General features: G+C 47.2%; 1 protein-coding gene across 4 annotated transcripts in view; it reads right to left on the bottom strand.

Moving 5' to 3' along the window:
* The window catches only part of WWC1 (WW and C2 domain containing 1), a 182,773-nt gene that overhangs the window by 57,840 nt on the left and 110,483 nt on the right, over positions 1-14,450 (bottom strand). For all 4 annotated transcript variants that reach the window (XM_021672218.2, XM_021672219.2, XM_021672220.2 and 1 more), the window contains 4 exons: positions 8,918-9,047; positions 6,938-7,084; positions 5,297-5,370; positions 1,695-1,937 (listed from right to left, as the gene is read on the bottom strand). In XM_021672218.2, the coding sequence (XP_021527893.2) occupies positions 1,695-1,937; positions 5,297-5,370; positions 6,938-7,084; positions 8,918-9,047 (594 nt within the window). The remainder of the gene's footprint in view (positions 1-1,694; positions 1,938-5,296; positions 5,371-6,937; positions 7,085-8,917; positions 9,048-14,450) is intronic.

The raw sequence follows: 14,450 nt of genomic DNA, 5'->3' as shown, positions 1-14,450 counted from the left end.
AGTCAAGGGAGTTTCTGAAGCCATGAGAGGCTAGGCAAGGGCTTGGTCAACCTGACCTACCTGGCACCATGCCATGTGCAAGTGGGGCTTACTCAGTTGCTAGGATGATACTACAAGGAGGGTGCCTTAGAGCTCGAAGGTCCCCTGAAAGACCCATGATGGGGTGACATAGTGAGCATATACAGGCATCTCTAGGACTCCCAGACTGCTTCAACTGAGGCAATAGGCATGTTTACTGGCTTCATAAACTGGGCTTCTGCCTCTGATTTCACTAGCAAAAGGAATTCCCTTGCTGGCCCCAAACACCACACAACGCACACACACCACACACACACACACACACACACACACACACACACTCTTGAAAATCACTAGCTTCACTTCTAAGCTCCTTAGAGACAGGAACCTTGCTGAATAAAGGCTCCTGCCAAAAAATGGTGAAAAATAACTAGAATAGATTTAAAGGTCATGGGGCAGGAACCATGTCTTGTTAATTTCTGAATCCCCCAAACTGCCCTGCACACACAATCTGTGCAGCAAAAGGTTTCTCGAATGAATGAGTAAACATTGGCTGATGAACAGAATGAATGAATGAACGTGAAGCTGGAGAGCGTAAAGCCTACAGTGAACAGTGTTGCATTCTGTGCAATGTGGGTGAGGAGGCTGGTGGGAACACTGAAGGAAATAAACAAAGACAATGTCTGTAATAAGGTCTAAATTAGAGAATATAAAGCAGTGGCTTTTAGGTTGCATCAAGCCCATAGATGAAGCTGACTTGCATATTTTTTTTTAAAAAATTTTGGATTAGTTCCCAATATTTAAAAATAAAAAATCCAAACCATTCTTTTGTTTGAAGTACAGGCAGTCCTGGCAGCCTGAGGCCTGCACTCTCATTTGCTGGAGCAGAGAGACAGCACCTGCTTTAGATAAGCAGGGTCTGTGCACGCCGGTCTGACACAGACCACTGCCAGATGGGTCTCCAGCATTTCTGTGACCTGCTTCACTCCCATAAGCATGCCAGTTTGCAACCCCCATCCACACCAGTGTTTTTCAAACTGCAAACTGCAACCCCTTACTTAGCATGTGGTGAAATCAATTTGGTGAGTCATGACCTGCATGAAAAGAAATGCAACAGAAGAGAGAAAACATCCAAGGACCATCGCAGGTAGAAAAAGCATGCACTCAGCAGGGTACAGTGGCTCACGCCTGTAATCCCAGCACTTTGGGAGGCTGAGGTGGATGGATCACTTGAGGTCAGGAGTTCGAAACCAGCCTGTCCAACATGGCGAAACCCCGTCTTAAAAAAAAAAAAAGCATGCACTATTTTGTGAAACTTGTATCAGGTCACAGTATAAAATGTGCATCACTGTCAAAAAGTTAGAAGATGACTGCTCTAAATTATATAGAGTTATGTGGCTTAGTTGAGTCAGAAGATACATTTTTGAACACAATCACCTAAGCACACTTTTTGGTAGCATGATTCACCATGCAAAGTACCAGGGTAGCTGGTGCACTGGATGGTGAATCATCTTTGCTGACTTTCTATGTCGGCAAGCTGAGAGATCTCTGAACTGAGCATGCTCAGGGTGGAGCCCTGGCGCCCTGAAACCCCCTCATCCTTTCCCTATCTGGGGGCTGGAGGACAGACTGCCAGTGAGAGAAGGGTCCTATACACCCTGGGGCCCCAGCCCCACCTCTCCGTCAGCGCCTTGCTCTGGGTGTCCCGGGCTGCCTGCAGGTCCTTCTCCAGCCGCTTCCGGGCCATCTCCAGCTGCTCCACCTCCCCCTGAGTCCACTTGCGGGGGCTGATGAAGCGCATCTCCTTCAGCAGCTCCTCCTTCTCGTTGATGAGGATCAGTCGGTCCCTCTCTGAGTCCAGCACCCCAGGCCAGGCCTCACTGTCAAGCTTGGCCAGCTGGATCTTCAGGTTGGCGATCCTGGGGGCCGAGAAAGCAAGCGTGATTGGTGTGCCTAATAACACTGCGGGAACAGGAGATGCCGTGAAGAAACAAGACATCTCAGAGCAATCTTTGACAGTTACTGTCTTCCTCTGATCAGCATGTCATCTCAAGGAACCTATTTTTATCTAAACAAACACATGTGGGTGCCTACCATGTGCCAACAACGAAGTAGGCTCTGCAGGGATGGGGTACAGACATGAACAAAGCAATGACTTTGTCCTATTCCTGGTACAGTAGAGATGTGGATTCAATACCAGGCAATAACCTCTTACCACTAGCTGTGTGGCCTTGGGCAAGTTGCTCATCCTTCTGAAGGGAATAACAAAAGCTCTTTCCTTACGCTGTTTTGGTTGAAGGTTTTATAATATGATCTATAACCTGCAAAGCACAGTACTTGGCACATAGTAAGTCCTTGCTACTGTTGTTATAACCTGGTGTGACCACTTATTAGGTATGTAACATTGGGCCAACTCCCTAGGCCTTAAAGATAAGAAAAATTCATTCATCAGAATGGTTGTGAAGGGTGTCTGGCCCATAGTAAATACTGAGTCACTGGCAGTTCCAGACCATTAAGACTATAACTACTGACCACGTATTCTCAACTCAGAGAGAGGTAGTGGCACTGTGCGAACAACTGTGGATCTGGGGTTACAGGCCTGGAGTTGGAGTCCTGGTTTGCTGTGGCCTTCCTCATGGAAGGGACCATTTCTCAAGAAATCATTTTGGTGTCATAAGCTTCTAGCACAGTGACTGGTATACGCAGGCACTTAATAACAGTTAAAGAGCTGGCAGCCTTATCCCTTAACTTCTCTAAGACTCAGTATCCTCATCGATAAGGCAGAGATGAGACGATACCTTTAGGGTGGGTTATGAGGGCCAAATGAGAACACAGCAGTAAGAGCCCTTTATACATTGCCAGGTGTTAAACAGACCTTTGGTATTATCATCATTGGGCCAAAATGAGATTCACAGTATAACAGTGAATATTGCTACAAATATCTAACAACAATCATGACATCATCCTTTAGGACTTGGCCTTTGCAGAGTACCATCAGCCTTCATGTCCTGGCTACCCCATCCCTAAAGGGTGGGGAAGGTAGGAGCTGTTAACCTGGTTGGACAGATGCCCAGGTAGGATATGATGCACCTAAAACTGCAAATCATAAACCTGGCCAATACTTGTTGAGACCAGAGGCCTCTGGGATTCCAGTTCAATCTAACCTGCAGACAATGTGGCCCAATTCTTTGACAGAACACTGCTAGGGACAAGATTCACCATGAAGTGCAGGAAAAATTCCATATAGAGGCCGGGCATGGTGGCTCACGCCTGTAATCCAAGCACTTTGGAGGCCAAGGCGGGCGGATCACCTGAGGTCAGGAGTTCAAGACCAGCCTGACCAACATGGTGAAACCCCGTCTTTATAAAGATAAATAAATAAATAAAATAAAATTAGTTTGTTTAAAAAAAAAATTCCATACAGAGAAACATATCTAGATTTGCTTATTCCCTAATCAAATGTTCCAGGAGGAATTCTTATACACTTGACCCTTGCAGGGGTTGGTTCCAGGACCTCCCACAGATACCAAAATCCATGGATGCTCAAATGCTTTATATAAAATTGCATAGTGTTTACATACAACCTATGTGCATCCTCCTGTATACTTTAAATCATCTCTAGATTACTTACAATACCTAACACAATATAAATGCTATGTAAATAGTTGTTATACTATATTTAAGCATTTGTATTATTTTTAATTTTTTTCCTGGATACTTTTGATCCTTGGTTGGTTGAATCCACAGATGCACAACCTGAGGGTACAGAGGACCCACATATTACTGTATACATGAATATTATTCATGTATACAGTAATCTATCAAGAGTGGCTTTGAGACAATTTTGTAGCTGCCGTTCTCTAGCACTTTGATAATGAAATGGTATGGTAAGGCCTGGCAGGGGCACCATCATATGCTTTACTCTCCAGCAGACTTTTCTGTCAAAGTGGCAAGGCAACTCCCAGCAATTCAGGGCTTACATACTACCAGGTTAGCATAACAGCAAGCAGGGTGAAGAAAAGGATAGAGACTAAGTCTGTGTAACAGCACCTGAGTCCCTGGATCCAGCTGTGCCTGAAGCTAGCTATCTCAGGACTTTGGAGTTAAATAAGCCAATACATTCCCTTTTTTGCTTCCTCTGGTTTCTATCAGATTTCTGTCATTTCTGCAAAGAGTTCTACTATTCACACAGCATTGGCAGAGGGGCAGAGCTGGGCACTGCCATACTTCACCTGGCCTGGCTGAGAAGGTCCACAGGCCAGGCAAGTTAGTCTAGGGAGGAATGGATGCAATGTGCCCAGTTTCCATCCATACCACAATGTCCAGGGCATGCTTTGCCAATAAGGCCGGCTCAGGGTACAGAAAGATCATGAACTTGAAGCCAGACTGTCCAGGGTTCAAATTCTGCCTCTACCACCTAAAAAAGTCATGAAATATCTTGGTCTTACCTTTCTCCTCTCTAACATGGAGATAATAAGATAGAACCTGTGCTGTAAGGTTGCTTTGAAAATTAAAGAGAAGATATACATACAAATGTTTCAGTACAATAAACGATCTCAGCCAAGTGTAGTGGTGCATGCCTGTAATCCCAGCTACTCAGGAGGCTGAGGTGGGAGGATCAATTAAGGCCAGGAATTTGAGACCAGCCTGGGCAACATAGCAAGACCCTGTCTCTAAAAAAGATAACAAAGTAATTAAAAAAAAAAAAAATCCAATCGTGTAGGCCTATAACAGATGTTCTAAAAATGTCAGCTTTGATTATTATTTTGATTTTATTTGTGGTAGTGGAACCTGACTGCTTAGGATTCTGTGAAGCCACAGAACATCTATATCCCAGAGGTCTACACTGCTTAAAAGCCCAGCTTGCGCCCAGCTGCACAGGAGACACGGAAGTGGGTAGTGTCCATAGTCTTTTTAGCCTGTTGCTGACATTCCAGTTGTGCCTCTTCAAACCAAAATGCTTATAGGATCATGGAAAAGCCTTGGTTATAGAAATCAAGACAGGCAAGTGGGCAGGTAACTCGGCTTTGAGGTTAAGCAGATCTGGGTTCAAAGCAAAGTTCCACTCTCTATCTTGTGAGGTGTCCTGGGCGAGTCATTTCCTCTCTGAATTTCAGAGAGGATTAAAATATAAAGATTACAATAACTATCTTCATAATCTTTGTGAGGATTAAAGAAGATGAAGTGTGTCAAAAGCCAAGCACAGAGCAGGCATCTACTACAGCAGTTACTATTTTTGGGACCATCCTGCCCCTAGCCCTAGCCCCAGCCCAATTACCTTCTCTTAGCCTCTTCATATCTAAGGCGCAATCTGACCTTCTCTGCCAACTGATTGTTGCTGTTGGTGCCGAACTAGAAGAGAAGAACAAAGTCAGGAATTATGTGGCTGTTGTGGCCGGTGCTGAGTTGGGTTTCAAGAACTCATGAGAGACTTGACAGCTTGTGTGGGCAGGAGCCAAGAATAGCCCCCAGTGATTGGGCTGGCGGTGCAGATCGCAGGGAAGCTGGTTAAGCAAAAATACTTTCCTCCCTTCAGGCCACAGGGAGAGCCGTAAACTCAGACATTTATCACTTTGGAAATAGAAGCCAAAGGCCTGGAATATTATCCTGCAGCCCCAAATGGCTTGGTCTGGAGCCAATTCAAGCCATAGAAGTGTGGAGGACAGTTGGTGAGAAGAAAACAGGGATAGCCAATAGCAAGAAAGCCATTCTAGGGGGCACTGAGGAGGGGATCAATAGAAAACTCAGAGAGGTGGCTAGGTGCGGTGGCTCGCACCTGTAATACCAGCACTGTGGGAGGCTGAGGCGAGCGGAACATGAGGTCAGGAGTTCGAGACCAGCCTGGCCAGCATGGTGAAACCCCATCTCTACTAAAGATACAAAAAATTAGCCGGGTGCAGTGGTGCCGCACCTGTAATCCCAGCTACTAGGAGGCTGAGGCAGGAGAATTGCTTGAACCCGGGAGGCAGAGGTTGCAGTGAGCTGAGATTGAGCCATTGCATTCTAGCCTGGGTGACGGGGCAAGACTCCATCTCAGAAAAAATAAAATAAAATAAAACTCAGAGAGGCTGCAGTCAGGAGTGAAATACTGGGTAGGTGGGAGGAAGACCCCAGAACTCACAAAGAGGGACACAGTTCTTTTACAAAACTTTGGCCCACAGGTGGCTTGTAGCTGGGCACATGGTGGTATAAGGAAAGAAGGGAGAGCCACTTTTGCTGTGCCGGTCTGTCAAGAGCAGCAAGAAGCTATAAGGCTCACCGGTCACCCATGGACAAGTGGGAAGACAGCTACGGAAATCACAAAGGACCAACATTTAGAGGCTATCTGCCACAGAGGCTGGAAGGCGGATTCATTCAATGTTGCTTGCTCTAGTAAAACAAAAACTCTCCAAAAGTTACAAGGCACCATCGGTCAGCCCTACTCCAAACGTGCTGGACAGCACTTTCACTATTCATAACTAGGACTGGGCTGAGCTTCGGAACTGGAAGTCAAGGAGCTGCCTGAAAGCTGCATGCATTGTTTTGGGACTAACAGGAGGAAAATATCCCCTGCTGTCCAGCTGGGGAAAGGAAAATGGAATGGAACTGCAAAATGGTATGAAAAAAAAACTGAGAAAGACATTTTGTCCTTTAAACATGCTTTCTGTGCAGCATTAAGAGACACAGCACCTGGCCAGGCAATACTCAGGGCCATGGTGTCTGCCAGTGTGGGCTATTCCTCCACAGCATCGCATCATATCCTCCTGGCCCCAGGAGGTCTGCAAGAGAACAGAGCTCCAGAGGGCTGAGGTGGCAGCCAGCCCCGCAGAGAGCCGCTGGCCAGCTCCCTGGTGGGCAGTGAGAAGGCAGCTGCCCGTTACAGCAGCCTCCCAGCTGCCGTCCTGTGGAAGGCCCCCAGCAGCCTGCCCTGTCTACTCACGCTTCCCGAGATGTCTGTCTGGGAGCTCATGTCCAGATACTGTTTCGGCAGTGGAAAACTCGAACTCTCTAGAGAGCTGCTGCTGGACCACAGGTCTGAGTGAGACCCCCTGTCGGTGTGGAAGCCATCCTTCAACATGGCAAGGCTCTAAAGGAGGGGAGAGCAGCGTTAGTAATGTGCCTTCCCAGGAGAGAGCTCTGGGTCTGCCACGCTCTCCTCTCTACCCTCCCTTAATTTAGGAACCCATGCCCTCCCCAGATATCCTACTGATCTTGTGATAGAGAGCGGGCAGTAAGTGGGTCCTTGCTGTGTGCCAGGCTCTTTGCTGGGCCTATGACATGGGAGAAACTGGTGTGGATGCCGACTCTGGAGCTATACTGCCCTAGTTGGAACCCCTGTTCTGCTGCTTCCCAGCTGTGTGACTTGACCTAGCTGAATAACCTCTCTTTGCCTCAATTTCCACTCCTGTAAAATGGGAATGAACGGCTAGGTGCTCATGCCTGTAATCCCAGTGCTTTGAGAGGCCGAGGTGGGAGGATCACTTGAGGAATTCAAGACCAGCCTGGGCAACATAGTGAGACCCCCATCTCTAAAAAAGAAATTAGCTGGGTGTGGCGGTGCATGTCTGCAGTTCCAACTGCTTGGGAGGCTGAGGTGGGAGGATTGCTTGAGCCCAGGAGTTTGACACTGCAGTGAGCTATGATTTTGCCACTGGACTCCAACCTGGGCGATAAAGAGAGACCCTGTTTCTTGAAGAAAAAAAAAAGGGAAGAATCACAGGTCCTATCTCACAGGGCTATCATATTGATTAAATGAGATGACAAGTATAGAACACTAAGGAATACAGCCCATACTCAGTAACTGTCAGCTTTACCAGAGTCTTACTGATTCCTGACGATAGTCACGCAAAGAATGACCTATGATTATCCCCAATTTATTGATGAAAAGCTGGCAACTGACCGAGCCAAGATTTGGACCTGGTCTATTTGGCTTAAGGCTCCGTGATCTTAACCACTCATCATAACAGGAACACGTCTCACTGTCCATGGGCTCCTCATCTGAATGTTTTCACTGGGCTGCTGTCCTAGGCAGGAACTTCAAAACTGTTCTGTTTGTCATAGAGCATAGAGCTTCCTTCACTAAGTCATTTACAGCATCTCTGAGGACTCCTAATCTGCCAGTGAAATATCTGAGGTGAAGGCGGTTCCTGTGAAGGGAGGTGATATGTACAGGCGGTAAGAGAATGGGTTTGTGAGTCAGGGGTTCATGGGTTTGAATCATGGCTTTAGCTTCCTCTCTGAGTTGTACAGCCTTTTTCTGTAGGATGGGGAGAAACTAGGGTTGATTTAAGAGATGAGACATGATGCATGCAAAGGGCTTGGCACAATCACCTGGCACATTACATAATATCTATTATAATTTGTTCAGTTCCCAGCATAGAGGCAGAACACACAATGAAATGCTTATAGAGATGCTACATTCTGATGTCAAAGGCTAATGATGTTGAAACCACCTCCCTCCACTTGATTCTCTGAAAAATAAGTCAGGGGCCAGGTACACTGGCTCATGCCTGTAATCCCAGCATTTTGGGAGGCTAAGGTGGGAGAATTACTTGAACCCAGGAGTTCAAGACCAGCCTGAGCAACATAGCAAGACTCCCTCTATTAAAAAATAAAAGTTTAAGAAATAACATATAAATCAGGTGGTTAGAACTAGTGGCAAGGATATGACCTTTGGGCCAGGCCAGATGGCTTCCATTCCAACTCTGCCATTTACACTAGCTGTGTGACCTTATGCAAGTCACTTAATGCTTCTGCGCCTCCACGTCCTCCTCTATGAAATGGAACCAAAACCCTGGGAAAACTGGTAATGAGAACTCAGCGATGTGTGTACCATGTGGAAATAGCCCGCATAAGACTGGCATACAGGAATACTCAGGAGAAATCAAGATGGTGCCCACATCATCAGGAACTTGCATACCTTAATGAGATCTTGCTTTTCCTTTTCCCCACAGGTGATAGCCTTTTTGATGGCTTTTGTTTCTCTCAAGACAGCCTGAGCTTCATCCAGTTTGTAGCTGCCCTGAGCATCAGACATTTTCTTATCGATTCTAGGAGACAGTTAATGGGAAAGGTCAGCCTTAGACAGGGTGAGGGACAGGGTCTCCCCAGGGGAAAACCACCAACCACAGGACTTTGGTATCTTAAGAAGGCCCCTCCCTCTGTCCTGCAAACCCTTCCTCCATAGGCCCCACTTGTGGGATGAGGCATAGAAGGTCCCAGGCTGTGCGGTGGCTCATGCCTGTAATCCCAGCACTTTGGGAGGCCAAGGCAGCTGGATCACTTGAGGCCAGGAGTTTAAGACTAAACTGGGCAACATGGTGAAACCCCATCTCTACTAAAAATACAAAAATTAGCTAGGTATGGTGCTGCGTTCCTGTAATTCCAGCTGCTCAAGAGGCTGAGGCATGAGAATTGCCTGAACCTGGAAAGCAGAGGTTGCAGTGAGCCAAGATCATGCCACTGCACTCCAGCCTGGGAGATACAGCAAGACTCTGTCTCAAAAAAAAAAAAAAAAAAAAAAAAGAAAAGAAAGACATAGAAGGTCCCTGTTAAACAGCCAGTGTGCCACAGCGTGTGGCTGCAGAAGCAACACTGCTCGTGAAGTCAGCGTCCTCTCAAGATCAGCTCTATGGGGAGCCTTCCCTGATTACTTCCCTGGGTCCTCCAGGCTCATTAGGGGCTCCCATATACATCAGACATAGCTGTGACACTGCAGTCATTACACTGTGTGATACTATATAGTTTATGTGGTAGAATCTTTGACTTGACTCTGGGAGGCTTGGGAGCAGGAGGCAGAGTTGGACGTGTTTCGCTTATTCTTTGTCGGAGGGAGGGCAGGCTGTCCTGTGTACTGTATGATGTTTAGCAGCATCCCTGGCCTCAACCCACAAGATGCTGGTGGTGCCCCCACCCTGCATGGTGACAATGAAAATATCTCCATATATTACCTAATGTCCCTTGAGGGAGAGAGGGAGCAAAGTCATGTTGGTCAAGAACCACTGTCTTTAATAAGCATGTGTTGAGCTAATGAACACAATGAAGAAGAGGATAGGAGGAAAAACTCCCAGCCCTATTACCTATCAGTAGGGTGACCCTGGGCTCGTCTCTCAAGCACACAGAGCCTCAGTTTCCTCCTCTACAAAACCTGGATAACATTATCTGCCTGGCCCATATTCATGGAGTTGTCAGGAACATCAAATGGAATGTGGGATGGAAAATGTGGTGAACTGGGAAGTACTGTATAAACATAAGGGATTAAAACGCTTAGCCTGGAGAGCTTATTGGCTTCTCCAGGCCCTATATACAGGTTGATTTTGATGGGGTGGGGGGAAAAGAGTTCTGATGTAGTTTTCTGAAGGTCAGACCAAACCAGAGACAGGCAGGGGTGAGCTTCTTTTCAGTGAGCCAAGATTGCACCACTGTACTCCAGCCTGGGAGACTGAACAAGACTCCGTCTCAAGTAAATGAATGAATGAATGAATGAATGAAGAAAAAAAGCCATAGAAGGTCCCTGTTTAAATGTGCCACAGTGTGTGGCTGCAGAAGCAACACTGCTCGTGAAGTCAGTGTCCTCTGAACATCAGCTCTTATGGGAAGCCTTCCCTGATTACTTCCCTAGATCCTCCAGGCTGGGAGGGCCAGGTGATGTAAAAAAGAGATGCATTTTAACTACATCACCCTTTTGCCAAAGGCTAGGCCTGAGGTTTCAGTCCAAGGTGGAGAAAAAGGAGTTTTACAGTCTGCGGGAACACCACAAACTCATTATTTCAGGATGAGAAACTGCTCACAGGCATTCCTTTGTGGTTTTCAGCTACAGGCCAAACTGTCCTGGGCTAAAAATAACCCTCATGGGGAATCCTGAGCAGAAGCAGGTTTTCATCCTGGCCTCATCGTCTGGGCCTCTGAGCAGAGGAGAGAGCGAGGCAGGGAGCTCGGTCTCAACACAGCTTCCCCCTGCGGTGACTTCAGCCTCCGTGGAGAGAAAACAAAGCCCCATTTATATCTCCCCACTAAAAATATCCTGTCTATTCCTTTCCAGGACTTGCGCCTGGGCAGGCCTATCAGGTTGGCGAGGACCGGCCCCACATTTAGTCTGAAAAATTAGTCTGAGGGAGCTTAGAAGATGCTCCGTGGCAAGGAGGCTCCCCAGAGTCAGGGTCCAGGACAGGCAGTGGCCGTGCTGCAGATGGCCATAGCGGGTGCAGGGAGACGCTGTTTGTTGGAGTGTGTCCGAGGGCTGGGGACTCTGGGGAGGGGGCTGTGCCCAGCTGTCCTCTGCCAAAAGGGCGAGAATGGCTTCGAATCCCTGGCAGGATGAGACAGAAGCGGTTTGTCTGCTGGGCCTCCAACAGCCTCTACCTGATGTCTTCAAGGGCCTTAGCAACCCGGCCTCTGGAATTTGGCTCCAGAGAGCAGCTCTGACAGGGAACACTCGGGATGAAGCTGGGTGGGGAGGGGGTGGGGGGAGAACAAAGGGTCACCATTATGCACTCAGCGAATGAATCTTTTTTTTTTTTTAAAGGGAAAGAAAAGAGTGTGTGTGTGTGTGTGTGTGTGTGTGTGTGTGTGTATGTGTGTGTATTGGGGTGGGAGATGCATGTGTTTTAGGATTTTAAAATCCCTCAGCTGTCCTCTCTTCAGGCCTTTAGAGATTCACACACTCCGTAGTCACACAGAGAGGTGGGGCAAAGGCAGACAGCAGCTGACTCCTGGTCCTGCTCAGACACCTCCTACCTGGGCATGGCAGCCCTCGTGCTGTGTAGGGAGGTGCTGCACTGCCCTCCTCCCATAGGGCCGAGATGCCAGGTCTCCACTCTTCTCTATTTGCAAGGAAGCTGGCAGGTCAGAGTTCCAAGCTTTCATCTTGATTTTTCTTTGCAACCTCTTCCAAGAGGCAACTTTCAATCCTCACCAACCTTCTCCCTCTTTTTAAAACAGGTTGCTGGATCACGAGGTCGAGAGATCGAGACCATCCTGGTCAACATTGTGAAACCCCGTCTCTATTAATACAAAAAAAATTAGCTGGGCACGGTGGCGCGTGCCTGTAATCCCAGCTACTCAGGAGGCTGAGGCAGGAGAATTGCCTGAACCCAGGAGGCGGAGGTTGCGGTGAGCCGAGATCGCGCCATTGCACTCCAACCTGGGTAACAAGAGCGAGACCCCGTCTCAAAAAAAAAAAAAAAAAAAAAAAAAAAAAACAGGTTGCTGACTATGAATTGAACTAATATGGATTCGTGGCCCAGAGTAACTCAGCTGCCCAAGGAAGCTTAGCTGGGATCATCACAATCATGGCAGGTGACAGAGCTGCTCTTAAGAAACAACAGAGCTTTTGGCTGCTAAAGAGAAATTTTCTGAAACAGAAAATTGCATGTGGTCAAAGTTATCCTGGAAATTCCTTAAGAATGAGCGGTACCTTTCTCCATGTTTTGCCATAAGAGGAGGCACAGAAATAGAAGTGACTGGATAGCATCCCTGTTAGACTCTGAAAAAGGGGCCTTATGTTTTCTGGGAGTGCGGAGGGAGTGATCTGGGATGATGGGGAGAAGGGAGATATTGAGATATAAACTTTAAAATCCAGTAGTCCTGGGTTTCAGCCCCAGCCCTGACCCCTGCTAGCTGGGTGGCGTTGGGCATATTTTTAACCCTGCCAGTGCCTTCATCTGTAATATACGGCAGAGCAAAAATTTCTCTTAAAAGGGGGTGAAGAGAATGAAATGAGGTGGCTGGCGTGAAGGGCTTCCCCAACACACTGCTTAGCCCAGGGCAGACATAGAGTTCATCCAAGTTCCCTTACTAATACAAGCAGGCGACCAGCTAGAGGTCACCACCCCAGCCACTCTCAAGGAGCTCATCCCTCATGCCAGGCACTATCACACACTTGACATGGATTTCCCAATTCAATCTTTACAACCCCTAGTGTTTCAAATGAAGTCAAAGCTCACAGGGGTTAAGTCTCTTTTCTAAGGACCCAGGAAACTGGGCTTTGAACCCTGACTACCTGCCTCTCAAGACTACATTCCTGACCCTCTCTGCCAAGGTGTACGTTAAAGGAGGCATCTTCCTCCACAATGGATGCAGAGTCCGGCTTCCGGCTAAGGAGTGTGGGTGGCTGGAGCTGCTGTGGAGTCTTATCTGGGCCTGATATCAAACATGGGGCGGAGGGAGAAGGGAGAAAGGAGGCTTGTCTTGGGGTTTCAGCATCAGCTTACCAAACTACAAGCGTTTTCAATGCTGCTACAGGGTGACAAAGTGGTAAAACAGGTTTGCAGTGGCTCAGAGAATAATGGGAAGTGTTCTAACCAGAAGCTCCTGAGGCCTGCAGGAGCCAGAAGGCAGGGAGAACCCATTCAGGAAGATGACATGGGAGTCAGTAGCCCTTAAACTGTGTGCTCAGAAGCCGTTTTGCTGCAAAGTGGAGAAATCAGGCTGTTGCTTTAATAGGTCAAAAATAGGAATTTTCTGAGCTTATACTATTGCCCCAAACTGTCATTGGTGCTCCTGAAGATTACCAAGAAGCATAAAGCATGGCTCCAGGCCTTAACAAGTTCAGAATCTGGTTTGAGAGACAAGATTGGTATATGTATACACACATCTATAAATAACATGTACATAACATAAATGCAAACATATAGAAAGCCATAATTTATAATACTTTGTAAGACAAAAAAATTACATACAATTTATAGTAATATAAAGTCATACTTTCTTATAGCATGTGTTGTGCTGCATTCACGGTGGCTCATTCAAGGTGGTGGGGGCTTGTGGGGTGGGAAGATGTGGAAAAGAACCAATTGGTCCCTCGACAGATGGCCACAGTTCCCTCAACTAATAGGGTTGGAGACAGACATCCAAAGGCTTAGGGCTAATGGCCACACAATGATGAGGGTGGATTTGAAATTCACGGACTGAGGGAAAGGTATAGCAGTCAGGGAGCGACAAAAAGCAAGTCACTACAGAAACAGCCATCCGCACAGGAGTGGCCTCTCCAGGAATGTAAGTGAGACGCCCCCTCAGAAGGGAGAAATCTGCCAAGTGTCCTGCCTAGAGCTTCTGAGAGGGCTACCAGGTGACCTTCTTAACGATTGTCCAGTGAGCCCATTAGATACACTGAACACAATTTAATGAATGAGTCTCAGTTATATACTGTAGTTAAAAATAACAATAAACTAACGTCTTTCTCTCTCCCTTTCTTGATTTCTTTCTCTCTCCTTCTCTCTCCTTCCTTTCTTCCTTTTCTTTTTTTTTTTTGAGACAAGGTCTCACTTTGTCACCCAGACTGGAGTGCAGTGGTACAATCAACTCACCGCAGCCTACAACTGGTGGGCTCAAGCAATCCTCCCACCTTGGCCTCCCAAAGTGCTGGGATTACAGGCGTGAGCCACCATGCCCAGCCACAATAAGCTAACCTTTCTTTAGTACCTGCTAAGTGACTCAGTTTTCTCACCTATAAA

Source organism: Aotus nancymaae, unplaced genomic scaffold (assembly GCF_030222135.1).
Source record: "Aotus nancymaae isolate 86718 unplaced genomic scaffold, 86718_ANA_hifiasm-v0.15.2.pri h1tg000015l_0, whole genome shotgun sequence".
Classification (NCBI taxonomy): domain Eukaryota; kingdom Metazoa; phylum Chordata; class Mammalia; order Primates; family Aotidae; genus Aotus; species Aotus nancymaae.
This window is presented reverse-complemented; position numbering and strand designations above follow the sequence as displayed.